The sequence below is a fragment of the Mesoplodon densirostris genome, chromosome 2, assembly GCF_025265405.1.
Source record: "Mesoplodon densirostris isolate mMesDen1 chromosome 2, mMesDen1 primary haplotype, whole genome shotgun sequence".
NCBI lineage: Eukaryota > Metazoa > Chordata > Mammalia > Artiodactyla > Ziphiidae > Mesoplodon > Mesoplodon densirostris.
In genome coordinates, this window is record NC_082662.1 from 126,828,803 (window position 1) to 126,847,459 (window position 18,657).

General features: G+C 36.7%; 1 protein-coding gene across 1 annotated transcript in view; it reads right to left on the bottom strand.

Annotated features, from left to right (window-relative positions):
* Nucleotides 1–18,657, bottom strand: part of CATSPERE (catsper channel auxiliary subunit epsilon) — a 247,561-nt gene that overhangs the window by 20,705 nt on the left and 208,199 nt on the right. The window contains exons 18-19 of the mRNA XM_060088382.1: nucleotides 9,853–9,952; nucleotides 5,052–5,138 (exon numbers count right to left, since the gene is read on the bottom strand). Coding sequence (XP_059944365.1) covers nucleotides 5,052–5,138; nucleotides 9,853–9,952 — 187 coding nt within the window. The remainder of the gene's footprint in view (nucleotides 1–5,051; nucleotides 5,139–9,852; nucleotides 9,953–18,657) is intronic.

Sequence of the window (18,657 nt, forward strand, 5' to 3'; positions counted from 1 at the left end):
AATTGTTTTCTTATGATGGGAACTTCTAAGATCTGCTCTCTTAGCAACTTTCAAATATACAATACAGTATTATTAACTACAATCACCATGCTGTACATTGCACGCCGATGACATTTATTTTATAACTGTAAGTTTGTACCTTCTGACCACCTTCACCCATTTCACCCCCTACCTGTGGCAACCAATCATTTTTTGATGTACCCTAACTTGAAAACATGATATGTCTTCTTTTTATTATTTTTTTGTTGGTGGAGTTTCTTGTAGGCCACCACGGGCCTGGGAAGTTCTTGTTCTACCAAGTGAGTTAATACATGAAACCATGAACTTAATTGAAAGAATATGTGGCACATACTAAATAGGTGCAGGAACTGGACACATATCCTCACAGCAATGTATTGCTGATAAGGACACATTCATCTTCTATCATTACATGTATTTTTTGTGTATAGACACCTGGGAATATTTATATTGTTTCCAACTTTCTACCTAGTTATTTCCTAATGTGAAAGATGATTCCCACTGATTTTTGCTCCTATTTTTGTGTCATGCCTGATATTTCCTATTGTAGCAACAGACTTTTTTTTTCCAATTATTGTGTTTTTCCCTTTTCTTTTTAAGTTGAAAGCCCACTTGATCAAGCTATATAGCCTCTAAGAAAACACATCAGCCCTGGCCTCATGAATTACAATTCTTTTTTTTTTAACATCTTTATTGGAGTATAATTGCTTTACAATGGTGTGTTAGTTTCTGCTTTATAACAAAGTGAATCAGCTATATATATACATATATCACCATACCTCCTCCCTCTTGTGTCTCCCTCCCACCCTCCCTATCCTATCCCTCTAGATGGTCACAAAGCACCGAGCTGATCTCCCTGTGTTATGTGGCTGCTTCCCACTAACTATCTATTTTACGTTTGGTAGTATATATATGTCCATGCCACTCTCTCACTTAGTCCCATCTTACCCTTCCCCCTCCCCATGTCCTCAAGTCCATTCTTTATGTCTGCATCTTTATTCCTGTCCTGCCCCTAGGTTTTTCAGAACCTTTTTTTTTTTTTAAGATTCCATATATATGTGTTAGCATGCAGTGTTTGTTTTTCTATTTACAATAGCCAGGACATGGAAGCAACCTAAATGTCCATTGACAGATGAATGGATAAAGAAGATGTGGCACATATATACAATGGAATACTACTCAGCTGTAAAAAGAAACGAAATTGAGTTATTTGTAGTGAGGTGGATGGACCTAGAGTCTGTCATACAGAGTGAAGTAAGTCAGAAAGAGAAATACAATTCATCTTTAGCCAAGGACTTCTCGGATTACTATGTCAGTCATGTCCAGAAACTCAACTCACAACCTGAGTTATAAGTATGTAGCCAGCCATTCATAACCCACATTCTCCCTCTCTTTCTCAAACTCCAACATTAACTTGGAAGAACCTGTGAAAATGCCACTTTGGTTTATGAGTCCTTCAGATTTTCTCTTGAGAATTCACAGTCTCTAGAGCTACTTCGCAGATTTTTATGCAAGTGTCATTCATCCTTGTAGAATCAGGACTATATAGCAATCAGTGCAGCTCCAAGAATTGGAAGGCTATTTCATTTCAGGTATGTTTCAGGAAGAGAGCACCTCTGATTGCCATATTGAATAAATATACAGTGACACTCTTCAGTAAGCATAGCCTTATTCACTAGGACATAAATAGTCTTTGCAGGTACTTGCCTTCTACTATATTCAGACTCCAGACTGAATCCACCCTTTTAGTTGTGAGGTTTTTGTCTCTCATATGGTAGAACTGAACACTTAGGGCCTGGTGTGGGCACTCCAGAATCTTTATAGAATGTAAGCCACTACTTCAATATTTCTTAAATATGGTCCCCAGATCAGCAGTATCAGCATCACCTGGGAACTTGTTAGAAATGCAAATACGGGGTCTTAGCCCTAGATCTGATGAATCAGAAACTTTGGAGGTAGGACCCAGAGATCTGTTTTAGCAAGTCCTCTAGGTGATTCTGATGTCACCTCGAGGTGATTCTAAAATTTGATAACTACTGCACTATATCATACCGATTGAGGCAATCTCCATGACTGTTAATTATCAGGTAGCTCATTCCTTCCTAGGACTATGTTATTTTGTCATATCTTATAACATTTGGGTGTCCTTTGTGAGATTTTGAGTAAGAGGGTCACTTACATTTACCCTCAACCCCAGATTCTTGGATGTCCTTCAACAAGAAGTTAGAAGGGTAAGTTTTGTTTTTAACGGATTCCATTGCTAGTTTACTTCCTTATGATTTTTTTAAATAGCAGAATAATACTCTTTGTAATAGGTGGGTGACCTATAATTAATGAATTAGTTCCACAAATGTTTATTGAGCACCGGTAATGGGTTAGATGCTGGGGATACACCAGTGAACAAAACAAACAAAATTCCATCCCCTTATGGAGCCTACATTTTAGTTGGGGAGCCAGATAATAAATAGGATAAATAAATAGACTATATAATGTGTCAGAGAGTTATAAATGCTAATGACATTAAAGAAAATAGGGAAGGGAGATAGCAACTGTCACGGAGTGATGTTTAACTTTTTCGGTAGAGTGGCCGGGGAAGTCTTCATTGACGAGTTGATTTTCAAATAATGACCTGAAGAAAGGCATTAGCTAGTCATGATGGGGGTGCAGTGGGGATGGGGTGCAGTGAGTCCTGCTGGCTTTGTCATAACTCTAAGTGACATGGGAGCCATCGCATGGTTTTGAGCAGAAGAGTGGCACATTCTGATTTATGTCTTAGTAGGATCAGTCTTGGTGCTGTGTTGTGGATAGATTCATGGTGGGCAAGCCTGAAGCAGGGAAACCATTTAGAATGCTATGGTTATAACCCAGATGGTTGGTGATGGTGGCTTGAAACAGTGTGGTGGCAGTTGGGATAGCACAGGGTGACCAAATTCAGAATATACTTTGAAGAAACAGCCAACAAGATTTGCTGAAAGACCAAATGTGGAGCATAAGATGACGTTTAGCTTTTATCCTGAGCAAACTGGGAGGATGGAATATTTATTAACTGAGGTGGGAAAGAATGTTGGGGGAGTATGTCTGGAGGGTGGGTATCAGAAACTCAGTTTCAGACATGTTAAGTTTGAAGCATCATCAGTTTTCTTATTTGTTGGAATATTCCCATCAGTAAACATGTGGTTATTTTTCTCAATTATTAAAAAAAAAGACCCTTTCTTCAACCCATTGCTCTCCAGCCACTACACTATTTCTCTCCTTACTGCAAAACTCCTCTGCAGAGACGTCTATTCTTGCTGCTTTGAGTTCTTTTTTTCCATACTAATTAATCCCACTTCGGTAAGGTTTTGTCTCTCACTGTCCTACGAAAACTGATCCTGTCAAGGTTACCTGTTACCTCTATGGTGCTGAAGTAAATGATCAAGTTTCAATCCTCATCATAGTTGACCTATCTTAGTAGTGAATTTAACACATTTGATCCTTCCCTCCTTCTGGTGAGACTTGCTTTACATGAAGTCCAAAACATCATACTTGCCTGGATCTTCTCTTGCTTCTTGGATTATTCCTTTTTCACCTCCTTTGCCTCTCCTCATTCCCCCCATCTCTAAATACTGAAATGACCCAAGATTTAGTCCTTTTCTTTTTATACCTACATCAGGGGTTCATAACCTCATAGTGAGTGTGTATAAATATATAAAAATAGATTTTAAAATATATATAAAATTGTATTTTATTTTTATATGGGCCCTTTTGGCAATCTGGTGAAGCCTATGGACTACTATGGGCCCTTCTCAGAATAATGTTTTTAAAAATAATAACATAAAATAGGTTGCATTACAAGGGAAACTAGTTATAAGGAATTTTAGATGTCAAAATAGTAAAAACAATATGGCAACATGTTGCACATTTAAAAATATGTGTTTCTTTAAATAAAATTAGATAGAAGGGTCTTGCCCCAGGTCTAATAACTACCATAATTTTCTTGATAAAGTAGAAAGCAAGTTCATTAGATAAGAACGAGGATGGGGGAAGAGGAGAAAGCATGCAATAACTATTTATGAGAGGGGAAGAGAGAATGAGGTAAAGAAATATTTGTTGGGCAGTATTATGGGACCATTTTAATCATGAGATGAAAGTGAAACAAGTCAGCATGGGTATGTTTTTCTCTGGCCACAGTCAGGTGCTAAGGTGGACAGTTGAACTTAACTAAGGTTGTGATTTAGCTATGCAAACATAAAGAAGGGGGGCAAAAGAATTGAGGGTCATATTAATAGAGTGATATGACTATTGACTGTGGAATTTAAGCTGGATAAAGAGGGAAAAGAGAAGCGGGGGTGGGGTGAGGGTGGTAGGATCAATGAATTGAAGGTTATGTTGAGCTGGAAGAACTGTTCAAAAGATTGTTGGAGTAAAGCTCCTAGAATAATGTTACTAGGAAGATAGGGAGTGGTGGATAGAAAATAGATGGTTTGGAGTTGGGAATACAGAGGGAGATACATATCTTTTGTATATATCTCTATCTTGACATGTATAGGTTCTGACGTAGAAGCAAAATAACATTCTTATTGTAGGGTTTACATTTTACAGGCTGAAGTACCTTATATGTCACATTTTATTCATGAGATATGAGTTGATTTGCCAAATAACATAAATTAATTTCAATTTAAGAAAATTCACTTGAAAATAGTATAGGATTGATAACTGACATTCAGAAATGATCTTTTAGTTACACAAGATTGAAACTTCAGGCATTCTTTAGAAAGACTCAGTCTCAATGCTTTAACATGTTTGTCAGATATTTACTAATCTGCAAACAGATTTTCAGGAGAGAAAATTAAAACAAAATTGTTAGTAATGCAGGGGCAACAGAAGATCAAATAGAATTAAGATGAAGCATTTTGGAAATCATAATATAATCCAATAGAAAAATTGGATTTGATTTACAAAATCAAATTTAAACCCAAAGTGTTTCCATTAAGCACTTAATACTAAAATGCCAAGTTAGTTATTATAAATAAATAAGGTAATATTTTTCTTACCTCAGGTCCCCATGCTTCTTCTAATGGGAGGCGCTTGTTAAGCTCAGTCATTGACTTCCATGTCTGAGCTTCGTGCAAACAACCACTCTGTCAAAAGGTTTTATATATATATAGAAAGGTTTTATATATATAGAAAGGTTTTACATATATATGTTTTGTATATCAATTTATTTCTAAGTATTTAATATAGTTTAGTGCTGTTCAAAATTATATATCTAATTTTTAAATTATTTAAATGTTTGCTGATATACAGAAAAACAATGGACTTTTGTATATTGACCTTGTACAGAGAGAACTTCTTAAACTCACTTATTAACTTTGTTTCAGATGAACAATCATGTTACCTGTGCATATGAGTTTTATTTCTTCCTTTCCAATCCTTACACTTTCAATTTATTTGTATTGTATATTGTTTACCTTATTACAGACATCAAGAACAATGTTGTATAGAAATGGTTAGAACATGCCTCCTTGTTTCATTCCTGATTTCAGTGGGAAGACTTTCACATTTTCACCATTAAGTATAATGTTTTATACAGGTTTTTTGTATCGACATTTTATTAGGTTAAGGAAGTTACCATTTATTTATAATTTTCTAAGATTTATTTAAAAAATAATGTTATGTATGGGTGATAAATTTTTAATCAGATGACTTTTCATCAACTGTTGTAATAATCTTATGCCTTTTCTTCTTTATACTTTAAATATAGTGGATTACTTTGATTTTCAAATATCCCCAACCCTTAATTTATGAAATAAAGAAAACTTGGCCTGGATGGATTATTATGATTATTTTATTTATTTGTTTTTATTTTTGGCTGTGTTGGGTCTTCGTTGCTGTGCACGGGCTTTCTCTAGTTGTGGCGAGTGGGGGCTACTCTTCCTTGCAGTGCGCAGGCTTCTCATTGTGGTGGCTTCTCTTGTTGTGGAGCACCGGCTCTAGGCATGCAGGCTCAGTAGCTGTGGCTCGCAAGCTCTAGAACGCAGGCTCAGTAGTTGTGGCACACAGGCTTAGTTGCTCCGTGGCATGTGGGATCTTCCCGGACCAGGGCTCGAACCCGTGTCCCTTGCATTGGCAGGAGGATTCTTAACCACTGTGCCACCAGGGAAGCCCGATTTCTGATTACTTTTACATGACTCTAGCAGTCCTTGATACTTCCTTGCTATTGGGTATGCCAAACTATTCTAGGCTCATCTTGTACATTTCTTCCTTCAGGCGTGGAATCAGCAATTTATCTAAGAATGCCCAGTACGTTTAGTGGGAGACAGTATTTCAAAACAACAATCTGGCTACTAAGGATACTTTCAGCTACTGATTAGTTATGTTTCTAAGATTTTAACAGTCAGAATAGGAAAATTTTATCTATCTCTCTATTTGATTAATAAATTTACATCCAGAGCAATATCCAATACCTCATGAGTTCATATTGAGTCCTATTTGAATTCAAGATTTTTGTCTAACTTCTTCTATCTTAACATATGTATCTTCTTGCTTTTACAACAAAACACTTGGTGAGGAATGGTAGTATTAGAAAACGTCATTATTACACGTTTGTTTTATCTCACTTTATACACCTCAAAACTTTAGAAAAACAATACACCTCAAAACTTTAGAAAAACAATACAAATATTATCACCAGTGTCATGATTACTGAAAACACTTATACTTTTCCCTTGTATATGCTCTTCACATTCTCTTATCATATTTTATAATTGTACTAGATCTACATAAGATCTAGTACATAAGATCTAGTACATAATTGTACTAGATGTACATTTTCATAACCCATTTAACCCTCATTTTGTTTTAGTCCTGTAGGTAACTATATACTATATTATAATGCTTCCTCCTAGTCCTTATGTTGATATCTCTTTAGTATTTTTGATTTTCTGAAGGTTCTTACTTAGTAAATTACTCAGGAAGGACTCCTGGGAACAATATTATCAGAGCTTTCTACATACTGATAGCGGTTTGTGCCATTTACAGTGTAATCAGTTTTGCTGGATGTAATATCCTTGGCTTGTATTTATTTTCCTTTAGTATCTTAAATATTTGACTCCACTTTAGTATCTTAAATATTTGACTCCACTTTAGTATCTTAAATATTTGACTCCACTTTCTCCTGGCATACAACACTGCTATAAATGTCTGATGATACTGCTATAAATGCTATAAATGTCTGATGATAATTTAATTTTCCTTATAAATTTCTTGCTTTTTTGCCTATATGCCCACATGGGTTGGCTATTCTGATTTGATATTCTGAAGTATATGGTATGCTGCTTCAATGAGAAGTTAGAAATTTTTTTGGGGGGGGTGGTTGTGCTTTGTTGAATTATTAGTATTTGTTTTGTTCCTTTGCCTTGGTTCTCCTTTTTCAGGAATTCCATTTATTCTTTGCCTATCCTCAATATTTGTCACTTTCTCTCCAATCATTTTTATTTCATCCTTCATTTCTTTCTTAAAATTTTTTCCTCTTTTAATTTCATGTATCTTGTAAGACATTATCTGTTGTTCACTTTCATTTTTTAAAATACTATTTCTATTGTATTCAGAATTTTAGGTTTGGGAATTATTTTCTTTCAGTAACTTAAAAATATTTTTCTTCAAAGACTTCTGGTTTTTATTGTTTCTATTGAGAAATCAGCTTTAAATCTTATAGTTACTTTTTTGAAGGTAAGTTATCTTTTTTGCTCTGAATACTTTAAAGACTCTTCTCTTTGTTTTTGATTTTGGAAATTTTACTGTGATGTTTTTGGATGTAGATTACTTTTTCTGTGCCTTGATGTCTTTCACCAGTTTTGGAAAATGTTGCTTCTGACCAACACTCTCTCTTCTCTTTTTTTAGGACTCCAGTTCTTAGATCTTAGCTTTGGATCTCCTTTATGTTCTTTTTCTATATTTTAAATCAGTTTATCTCTCTATGTGTAATTCTGGATATTTCCCTCTGACCTCTCTTCTAGATGGCTAATTCTCTTTTCAATCATCACTCCCAATAGTTGAGTTCATACTTCCAGTTATTGCAATTTTAATTTTTTTTCTAGAAGTGATTAGTAGCTCAGATATAGGCATAGATAAGGCAGAAAGATTAATGTTTAAATTTGCGTAACACTAAACAAGAACAATACCGGGGAAAGTGACATATAGGCATTGGGAAGACAATAGCTGAAGGACTGAACTGTGGAGCTCAAGTTAGATGGCAATGAAGAGAAGAAAAATGGGAGAAGCAGAGGGTTTCTCTAGATATCTAGAGATATCTAGATTGTGTGAGAAAAAGAGGCAGAAGAGTAGTGGGAAAGAGAGAGCTAAAGGGTTCAGAGACTGAAATGTTTGCATTTAAATGTAATTTTAATAGGAGGAGATATATTGGTTGGCTTTGCTGCAATAATAACTCCAACTCTCAGGGGTTTTACACATTAAATTTTAATTCTTTTTTTTTTTTTTTTTTCTTTTTGCGGTATGCGGGCCTCTCACTGTTGTGGCCTCTCCCGTTGCGGAGCACAGGATCCGGATGCGCAGGCCCAGCGGCCATGGCTCACGGGCCCAGCCGCTCCGCGGCATATGGGATCCTCCCAGACCGGGGCACGAACCCGTATCCCCTGCATCGTCAGGCGGACTCCCAACCACTGCGCCACCAGGGAGGCCCTAAATTTTAATTCTTGATCACACATAATCCAATGCAGATGTCCCTGGTTAAATGGCTCCTATGGATGACTTTCCTCAAAAAAGTAGATTAAAAACTCAGACTTTTAAAAATTTAGTGGCTTCTTGAAGTCCCTTATCCCCTTCATCCAGTTCACATCTACTCCATCTTTAATCATTGCTGTAATATATTGACATGTGAAGGAAGATGGGAAGCATGGAGGTGCATGTGAAGTTCTTAAGTACTTCATCCTGGACACATATAACTTCTGCTCATACTCCAGTGATAAGAATCAGCCACATAGTCTGACTTAGTTGTGAATGAGGCAGGAATGTGTGATGGGATGGATTTGTTTGGTCACATAATTGCAGTAATGTGGAGGGGAGTAGCAGGTGGAATTCAGGTCTCTTTGTTGTCATCTGCATAGGTTTTACTTCTTGGAGAATTAAGGTCTCTGGTAGATGAGAAAGTTACTTTGGAAGGAATCATCCCTGGTTTTGTATGAGATCTCTGACAAATCTCAGGAATCAATGCTGGTAACTTCTAGAGAGGCTCCATCATGATGGGAGGCCCTAAAGGGCAAAAAGCCCCACGTAGAAAGGATGGGAGTGAAGTGTGGTGATTTGGAGTAGGAAGGCCTTTCTGCTGTGGCCTGCAAAGTGAACAGGAAGAATAAAGGGGATTCACTGTAGAGGCTGAGAATGACCAGTGATGGAGGATGAAGGAAAACCAGGAGAGTGTGGGGACAGTGAAGCCACGGTCAGTGGGTCAAATGCTGCAAAGAAGTCAAAGTGAGATGAAGCCTAGAGTGTGTCCATTTGATTTAGCACAAATGTGATGAATGTCTGAGAGTGAAATGAAGGCCTGTAAATAATCAAACATTAAATACAATGTGGAGAGAAAATAAAATATTAATCAATAATTACATCATCCTACTATAAACATTATCTTTTCTGACCCCTTTAAGTCCGTTCTATAGGACAGTGATTTCTTTTTTCATAAATGAATTTTCATAGTCATAGAATTCAATATAGGTCATATTTTTTTCCTACCTACAGCTGCCTGGTTCTGTTTTCCTTAGATAATTTATATATAGATTTAAAATGGAAAGACGTCTAATTGCATGCTAAATTCTATTTAAATCCCAAATGTCATACCTTCTTCATAGTGTTGTTAAAGCTATAGTCATCCCTGCCATGTATTTCCCACACTATGAAATTTACTTCAACATCTTCAACATAGCCACTGTCATTGTATCTGAAAGAAACAGCAAACACAAAAATAATAGTTTAGTGCAGAAGGGCTAAAAGCTCCAGCTCTCAAGACAGATGTGCTTAGGTTTGAATCCTGTCTTTATCACTTAGTTTTGTGACCCTGGGGAAGTTATGTAAACTCTTGAAGCCTCAACTTTCTTATCTGCAAAATAATAACAGTACTTACAGTATAGGTTTCCTTCAGCTCTCAAAATAAATCTCATAGTAACGAAGCAGAAAATGTTCACTTTTTTAACAGTTGGAACCATAAGTTCTCTTCAGTTTGATAGGAACCGTGTATTGATAAGGTGAGTAGGTGAGGCCATGCTGTCATGGCCGGTAGCAGGGAGAAAGATGGAAAGGAGCAATGAATGGAGGAAGGGCAAAGCAAGGGTTCCTTCGTGTTACTTAATCAGCAAATACTCTTTGGGTGCCTGTTATGTACCAGAGAATTAAAGCACAGAACTACTATGATTAGAACTGAGGGGCTTCCCTGGTGGTGCAGTGGTTGAGAGTCCGCCTGCTGATGTGGGGGACACGGGTTCGTGCCCTGGTCCAGGAAGATCCCACATGCTGCGGAGCGGCTGGGCCCGTGAGCCAAGGCCGCTGAGCCTGCGCGTCCGGAGCCTGTGCTCCGCAACGTGAGAGGCCACAGCGGTGAGGGGCCTGCGTACCGCAAAAAAAAAAAAAAAAAAAAAAAAAAAAAAAACTGAGGAGGTACAGATCTCTCTGGAGGAACCAGCTGGAAGATGTGGCTAAGTGTTAGAGGATCAGCAGCTTCAGTAAGAGTTGAGGTGAGGTTGAGAAGCAGAAACAGTCGTAAGCTCCCTGGAGCTATATTCATGCACAACCCCTGCTCAGAGAATGCATGATGACTTCCACCAACAGCAGACACCAGCAGACAGTCCAACATGGACAGGGTGCCCACTCCCCTGATGTCAGGACTGGAGACACAAGTCCCACTGAGCTTACAGTATTTACCCCAAACTCAGTAAGTTTTAAAAGAGATGTATTACTTCAAATTGTTATGATTTTTTCTGCTACCATATGAAAATAGGGCGTTGAGAAAAAAGCTAAAGTCAGTTACTGATAAAGTCATACCTTTGAATACCAGAGCTTGACTGTTTTAAAAATGGTTACATGCCTTCCTTCTCCATCAGTTATTGCCCATTTTTCCGAATGAAATTGTCCCCCACACCCCTTGGATGGAAATTTCACTTAGGACCTTGGTCTCAGGCAGGTTGCCTCAGTGTCTGATATATTTTCTTGCTTCACATCTCTGTGTCTATTCATAAAAAACAGCAGATGCTTCACAGTGTCCCCTTACTCACTGCCCAGATCTCTGCCTGACTCTGCAGTCATTCTGTCTAGCTTTGCAGGTCAGCTATAACTCACTACCATCCAACCATGGTCGTGAAAAACAGTTTTTGTTCCTTCCTCACAAATTGAGAAGAAAACATTTTTAAGTGTCAGAAAGTGTTATCTCAGAAGCTATTTTGTTTCTATCTTTAATTAGTTTTTAGAAATCATAGAGATGAACTCAGGTGTGGTTAAGTGGGGATTGGGGCAGTGGTTCTTCACTTCTTTCTTAGAATGTGATGGGGGTTATAGAGAACTCTAAACTCTAATGAGAGCTCTGGACCCTCCCCACAGGAAAATGCACACATGTGTGGGCATGCACACAATTTTCTATACAGTTTCAGAGATTTGGGCAAAGCTCTAATTCTAGGAGCTTTGGAAGGTGCAGCATGTTTGACCGCATCTTCTGAAAGCCATCAGATTCTTGAATTAATAAGAACTAGTTGCAAAGCCCTATGTTTTATTTAAATAAAAAGGATCTTAACTGAACTCTGAGCAGGCATCTTTTGACAATCACAAAAGCAATAAGCTACAGTGTCATCTAGTGGCAATAAGGATACATTGCATGACTCATACTTTCTGGGCTTATAATGATCTTTGATGTTCTATGTATCTCATTAAGAATATGGGACCAAAATACTTGCCTGTGTAAGCATGGCTTATTTTCATTAAACTTCATTAATGTGAGATATAATACTAATTAAACCTGAGAGATTCATGAATGTTACTACATTTTGTAACTTCTCCCTACAATTTGTAACTTCTCCGCTATTGCAGTTCCACTTTGGGAGTAGGGAAGGAGAGACCTCTCTGTTGATCCATTAGACACATGTTTTCAATCCTGTGTGGTCACTCTAGATAGCTCATTGTATTAACCTTGTCTTTTACTTTCTGTAATGTGGTACTTTAATATCTAGGGCCTTGCTTACCTTGGAGGGATGCCCTTCCCAGGGTTAACTCCTAGAGATAGTAAACAGCTCTCCTAGGAATGCCTTTCATATGCAAACCAACCAATCCAGAGCCCATACCCCCAGCCACCTCCTTTATGGGTTGTCACACTGGGCCACTATCTACCTGCCCTAATCACCCCAAGATCAGGTACTAGACAACAAGACAGTATTTACACCCAGAGCCCACAGATATTACTCAAAATAGCCAATCCTAAACCTGCTTACCCTGTCTCATCCATTCCTTCCCACAGAAAACACAATAAAGACTCTTACCTCTGTTTTCCCCTCACTTCCTCTGTCTCCTGACAGACCCTGGTGCTTCCTTCTGAGGCCCTACATGGTGTGCTGTGCCTCCTGTTTCTTGGGATTGGTATTTACAATATATACCTTCCTTCATGAAAGTCATTTCCACATCTGTGTGTCTTAACATATCTGATTAAGACAAATCTTGAGTAGCCCTGTTACTGAACTTCCTGCATCACAGTAGAGCAATTATGTCCCACTGTTTCCTCTGGGTTGCTTCTGTAGCACCAAATTCTGGTTTAGGATGGGTTGTCATGGGAATTAAGAAAGCAAAGAGGCAGGTGGGATGACATATTCCTAGGTTGATCATACTCCTAGGACTTGCTTTATTCTTATTAATGTTTGATAGTGAATCTATTATCGTTTTATCTGTAAAATTCTGCCCAACCTCGTTCCTGAGCCATTCTCTACAAAGGTAAGGCATTTATTATAATTTATTATAATTTATTATAATTTAGAGACCTAGCCCACACACTAATTTCCTAGTGACTACCCATGTCTGCCTGTTTTCTCAAGGCTTAATTAATTAGCACCCAAATTTGCCTCTGATAAATACCTAATTGAACACTGGGTTATCAACTATGTATTGCTATAGTTCAGTTGAATTGAACACTGAGCCTTATTGATCTGACTGCCCCTCTGTAGTTAACTTCAACTATTCAATCGATTATCCTAGAAGAATTGGAGGCAACAAGCTTTATCAAGTGATTCCTTGTTGCAGAGATACAAAAAGTTACCCCTAGGGAAAAGTACTGCCACAATAGTCCAAAGTAGTGCTGCTCCAAAAGTCCACTTTCTGACCCCAACATCTTCCATCTTTCACATCCTCTCACCTGCCCCTTGACCTCACAGGTACTTCCAGTCCTCTGTTTCCTAACTGCTTTCCTGCTACACAGAAGTTCCTTTCTAGCTGCTCTTCCTTCCCCAATCAGCCCAATCTCATGGTTGATCATCTGACCTGCTCTCTCACTAGCATCCTGGATGCACTCAACTGTTCCTCCCTTTGCATGTAATATCTAACCTAAACATTGGATGGTACCTATGACTTCTTCATCTGTGCATGTGTTACTCAGACATTCAGTGTGTGTGAGGATTGGACCCACTCATGGTATCTTACCTCAGCTGTGCCTTTGGTGTTGTCCAGTAATCTTTTTACTGGCCCTTAGCCAGCCCCTTCTCATATTACCCTCAGTGACCTTTGACATTCTCCTCAAAGACCCTCCTCAACCCCTCCCTTCTCTCAGTTTAGAGGTCGTCCTCCTTTCTACTTCATGTAAGTAAATCGAGGCTATCAGACATGACCTTTCTCAACTCCTACATTCCTATTTCCAAACCAGTCACTTTCTGCATTTATTTTTACTCCTTCCCTCCAAGTCTCAGAGGATGAATTGTCCTTTCAACTTTGCCATGTGGGCATTTGATTCAGCTTCCCCAGTTTTCTTCATGGACCTTGCGCCTGTAGCTTAGGCACTTATTTTTTTTAATTAGGAAATATTTCATATATGCAGAAGAACACAGAGAATAATGTGAAAATTATTACTTATCATTTCCATCCTGGTTTTATACTTTACTTATATGTAAATGTATCCACAAATCATATATAGTATTGATTTATGGGTTTGAAAATATACATACATGATATTATACTGTGAATATCTTTTGGTGATGTTTTTTTTTCCACTCAATATTAGGTTTTGAGATAAAGCCATAGAAATTTCCAGTCTCTTGATCTCTGTTTTCCTCAGCAGGTCCTTCCTCGTCTCTCTTCCTTCCCTATCCAACCTGAACTTCATGGCTGATCATTTGATTCCCCCTTACAAGAATCCTAGTTCATTCATTTTAACTGCTATTTGGCATTCCATTGTCTAAATACACAGGGTATTCATCCAAATGTTCACTGTATTTTACCTTACATATATTTCACCACAATTTTTAAAAATCTGTACTTAAAAGATACCATAAATAAACATTTCAACCATCTGTCTTTTTTACTTTGTTTATGGTGTCTTCCACTGCAGATTTTTAAAAATTGAAGTATAGTCGATTTACAATACAGTTAAGTCCCCTACATATGAACCTGTTCCATTCTGAGAGTGAGGTCGTAAGTCCAATTTGTTTTGTAAGTCCAATCTATTTGTAAGTCCAACAAAGTTAGCCTAGGTACCCAACTAACACAATTGGCTATATAGTACTGTACTGTAATAGGTTTATAATACTTCTCACACAAATAATACCTAAAAGCAAAGAAACACAAAAAAATAAGAAAACATTTTTAATCTTACAGTAAAGTACCTTGAAAAGTACAGTAGTACCAGCTACATCACTGCTGGTTTTACACTTGCTTCCAGAATCCTGGGCTTGAAATAAAGATACTGTACTATGGTTCTACACAGTACAGCACAGTAAAGTACACAAAAGCACAACCACTTGTAAAGCATGCACACACATGACAAAGTACACCAGACACGTGAATTAACTTACGTGATTGGACATGCGAACGCACGTTCGCATCTTTGAAAGTTGAAGGTTCATATGTAGGGGACTTACTGTATTATATTAGTTTAAGGTGTACAACATAATTGCTGGATCATATGGTAGTTCTACTTTTAGTTTTTTGAGGGACCTCCGTAGTGTTTTCCATAGTGGATGCACCAATTTACATTCCACCAACAGTGTACAAAACTTCCCTTCTCTCCACATCCTCACCAACATTTATCATTTGTAGACTTTTTGATGATAGCCATTCTGACAGGTGTGAGGTAATATTTCAATATTTTTAGAGATTATTTAACTAACTATTATTTAACTATTAATCTAAATAATCTTATAGATTAATCTATGATTTTATAGATTATTTAAATAACTCCATTTAAAGTTATTACAAAGTAATGGCTATACTCCCTGTGCTGTACAATATATCCTTGTTGCTTATTTATTTTATACATAGTAGTTTGTGTCTCTTAATCCCATACCCCTATCTTGCCTCTCCCCTTTTCCCCCTCCACTGAAAAACAAAGGTTTTTGTTTTCTATATCTGTGAGTGTCTCTGTTTTGTTATATACATTTGTTTCTTTTATTTTTTAGATTCTACGTATAAGTGATAACATAGAGTATTTGCCTTTCTCTCTCTGACTTATTTCACTAGGAATAATATTTTCTGGGTCCATCCATGTTGTTGCAAATGACAGAATTTCATTCTTTTTTATGGCTAAGTAATATTCCATTGTGTGTGTGTGTGTATACCACTTCTTCATTATCATTTGTTAATGGACACTTAGGTTGCTTCCATATCTTGGCTATTATAAATAATGCTACTATAAACATTGGGATGCATGTATCTTTTCAAATCAGTGTTTTCATTTTCTTTGTATATATATCCACCAGTGGAACTGCTGGATCATATGGTAGTCTATTTTTAGTTTTTTGAGGAAACTCTGTACTGTTTTCCATAGTGGATGCACCAATTTACACTCCACCAACAGTGTACAAATGTTCCCTTCTCTCCACATCCTCACCAACCTTTCTTATTTGTAGACTTTCTGATGGTAGCCATTCTGACAGGTGTGAGGTGATATTTCATTGTGGCTTTGATTTGCATTTCTCTAATAATTAGCAATGTTGGGCGCATTTTCATGTGCCTGTTTACCATCTGTACGTCTTCTTTGGAAAAATGTCTATTCAGGTCTTCTGCCCATTTTGTAATGTGGTTTTTTTTTTGGATATTGAGTTGTATGAATTGTTTATATATTTTGGATACTAACCCCTTATTGGTCATATCATTTGCAAATATTTTCTCCCATTCTGTAGGTTGTAGTTTTGTTTTGTCAGTGGTTTCCTTTGCTGTGCAAAAGTTTTTAAGTTTGAATTAGACCCCATATGTTTATTTTTGCTTTTGTTTCTTTTTCCTTAGGAGACATATCCAAAAAAATATTGCTACTGTTCATGTCAAAGAGTGTTCTGCCTATGTTATCTTCTAGAATTTTTATGGTTAAGGTCCTACATTTAGGTCTTTAATCCATTTTGATTTCATTGATATATATGGTGTGAGGAAATGTTCTAATTTCAGTCTTTTGCATGTAACTGTCCTGTTTTCTCAGCACCACTTCTTGAAGAGACTCTCTTTTCTTCATTTTCTTGCCTCCTTTGTCATAGATTAATTGACCATAAGTGTGTGGGTTTATTTCTGGGCTCTCTATTCTGTTTCATTGACCTATATATCTGTTTTTGTGCCAGTACCATGCTGTTTTGATTACTATAGCTCTGTAGTATAGTCTGAAGTGAGGGAGTGTGATCCTTCTAGATTTGTTCATTTTTCTCAAGATTGCTTTGGCTATTATTCAGGGTCTTTTGTGGTTCCATATAAATTTTAGGGTGATTTGTTCTAGTTCTGTGAAAAAGTCATAGGTATTTTGACAGGGATTGCATTAAATATGTAGATTGCTTTGGGTAGTATGAATAGTATGAACATTTTAATATTACTTCTTCCAGTCCAAGAACACAGGATATCTTTCCATTTCTTTGTATCATCCTCAATTTCCTTCATCAATGTTTTGTAGGTTTCAGAGTATAGGTCTTTCACCTCCTTGGTTAAGTTTATTCCTAGGTATTTTATTCTTTTTGATATAATTTTAAACTTGATTGCTTTCTTGCTTTTTCTTTCTGATAGTTCATTATTAGTATATAGAAAAACAACAGATTTCTATATATTAATCTCATACCCTGCAACTTTACTGAATTCATTAATTAGTTCTAATAGCTTTTTTTGGTGGAGACATTAGGATTTTCTACATATAGTATCATGTCATCTGCAAATAGTAATAGTTTTATTTCTTCCAATTTGATGCTTTTTGTTTCTTTTCCTTGTCTGATTGTTATGGCTAGGACTTCCAATACTATGTTAAATAGAAGTGTTTAGAGTAGGCATCTTTGCTTTGTTCCTGATTTTAGAGGAAAGGCTTTCATTGGGTGTGATGTTAGCTCTGGGTTTGTCATAAATGGCCTTTATTATTTTGAAATATGTTCCCCCTATACCCACTTTGATGAGAGTTTTTATCATGAATGGATGTTGAATTTTGTCAAATGCTTTCTCTGAGCCTATTGAGATGATTATATGACCGTTATCCTCTCTTTTGTTAATCCTCACATTGATTGATTTGTGAATATTGAACCATTCTTGCATTTTATATATTGTTGAATTCACTTTGCTAATATTTTGTTGAGGATTTTTGCATCTAAATTCATCAGAGATGTTGGCCTGTAATTCTCTTTTTTGTAGTGTCTTTGTCTGGGGTGGTATCAGGGTAATTGTGGCCATGAAGAATGAATTTGGGAGTGTTCCAGTTTTTGGAATAGTTTGAAAAGGATAGATATTAGCTCTTCTTTGTGTGTTTGGTAGAATTCCCCTGTGAAGCTCTTCAGTTCTAGACTTTTGTTTCCTGGGAGTTTTTTTAATTAAAAATTCAATTTCACTACTAGTGATAAGTTGGTTCAGATTGATTGTCTATTTCTTCCTGATCCAGTCATGGAAGGTTGTATGTTTCTACAAATTTGTCCATTTCTTCTAGGTTGTACAATTTGTTGGCATATAACTGTTAATAGTATTCTCTTATGATTTTTTGTATCTCTGTGATATTGGTTGTTGTTTCTTCTCCTTAATTTCTTATTTTATTTGGGTACTCTCTTTTCTTCTAGATGAGCCTGGCTAAAGGTTCATTAATTTTGTTTATGTTTTCCAAAAACTAGCTGTTGCTTTTATTGATCTTTTCTATTTTTTCTTGGTCTCTATTTTATTTATTTTCTCTCTGATCTTTATTATTTTTTTGCTTCTGTTTATTTTGGGCTTTGTTTATTTCTCTTCTAATTCATTTAGGTGATAGGCTAGGTTGTTTATTTGAGATTTTTCTTATTTCTTGAGGTAGGCTTGTATTGCTATAAACTTCCTTCTTAGAACTGCTTTTGCTGCATCCCATAGATTTGGGAAAGTTGTGTTTCCATTTTCATTTGTCTCAAGTAGTTTTTGATTTCCTCTTTGATTTTTTGCATTGACTCATTGGTTTTTTTACTTGTGTGTTGTTTAATCTCCACGTGTTTGTGCTTT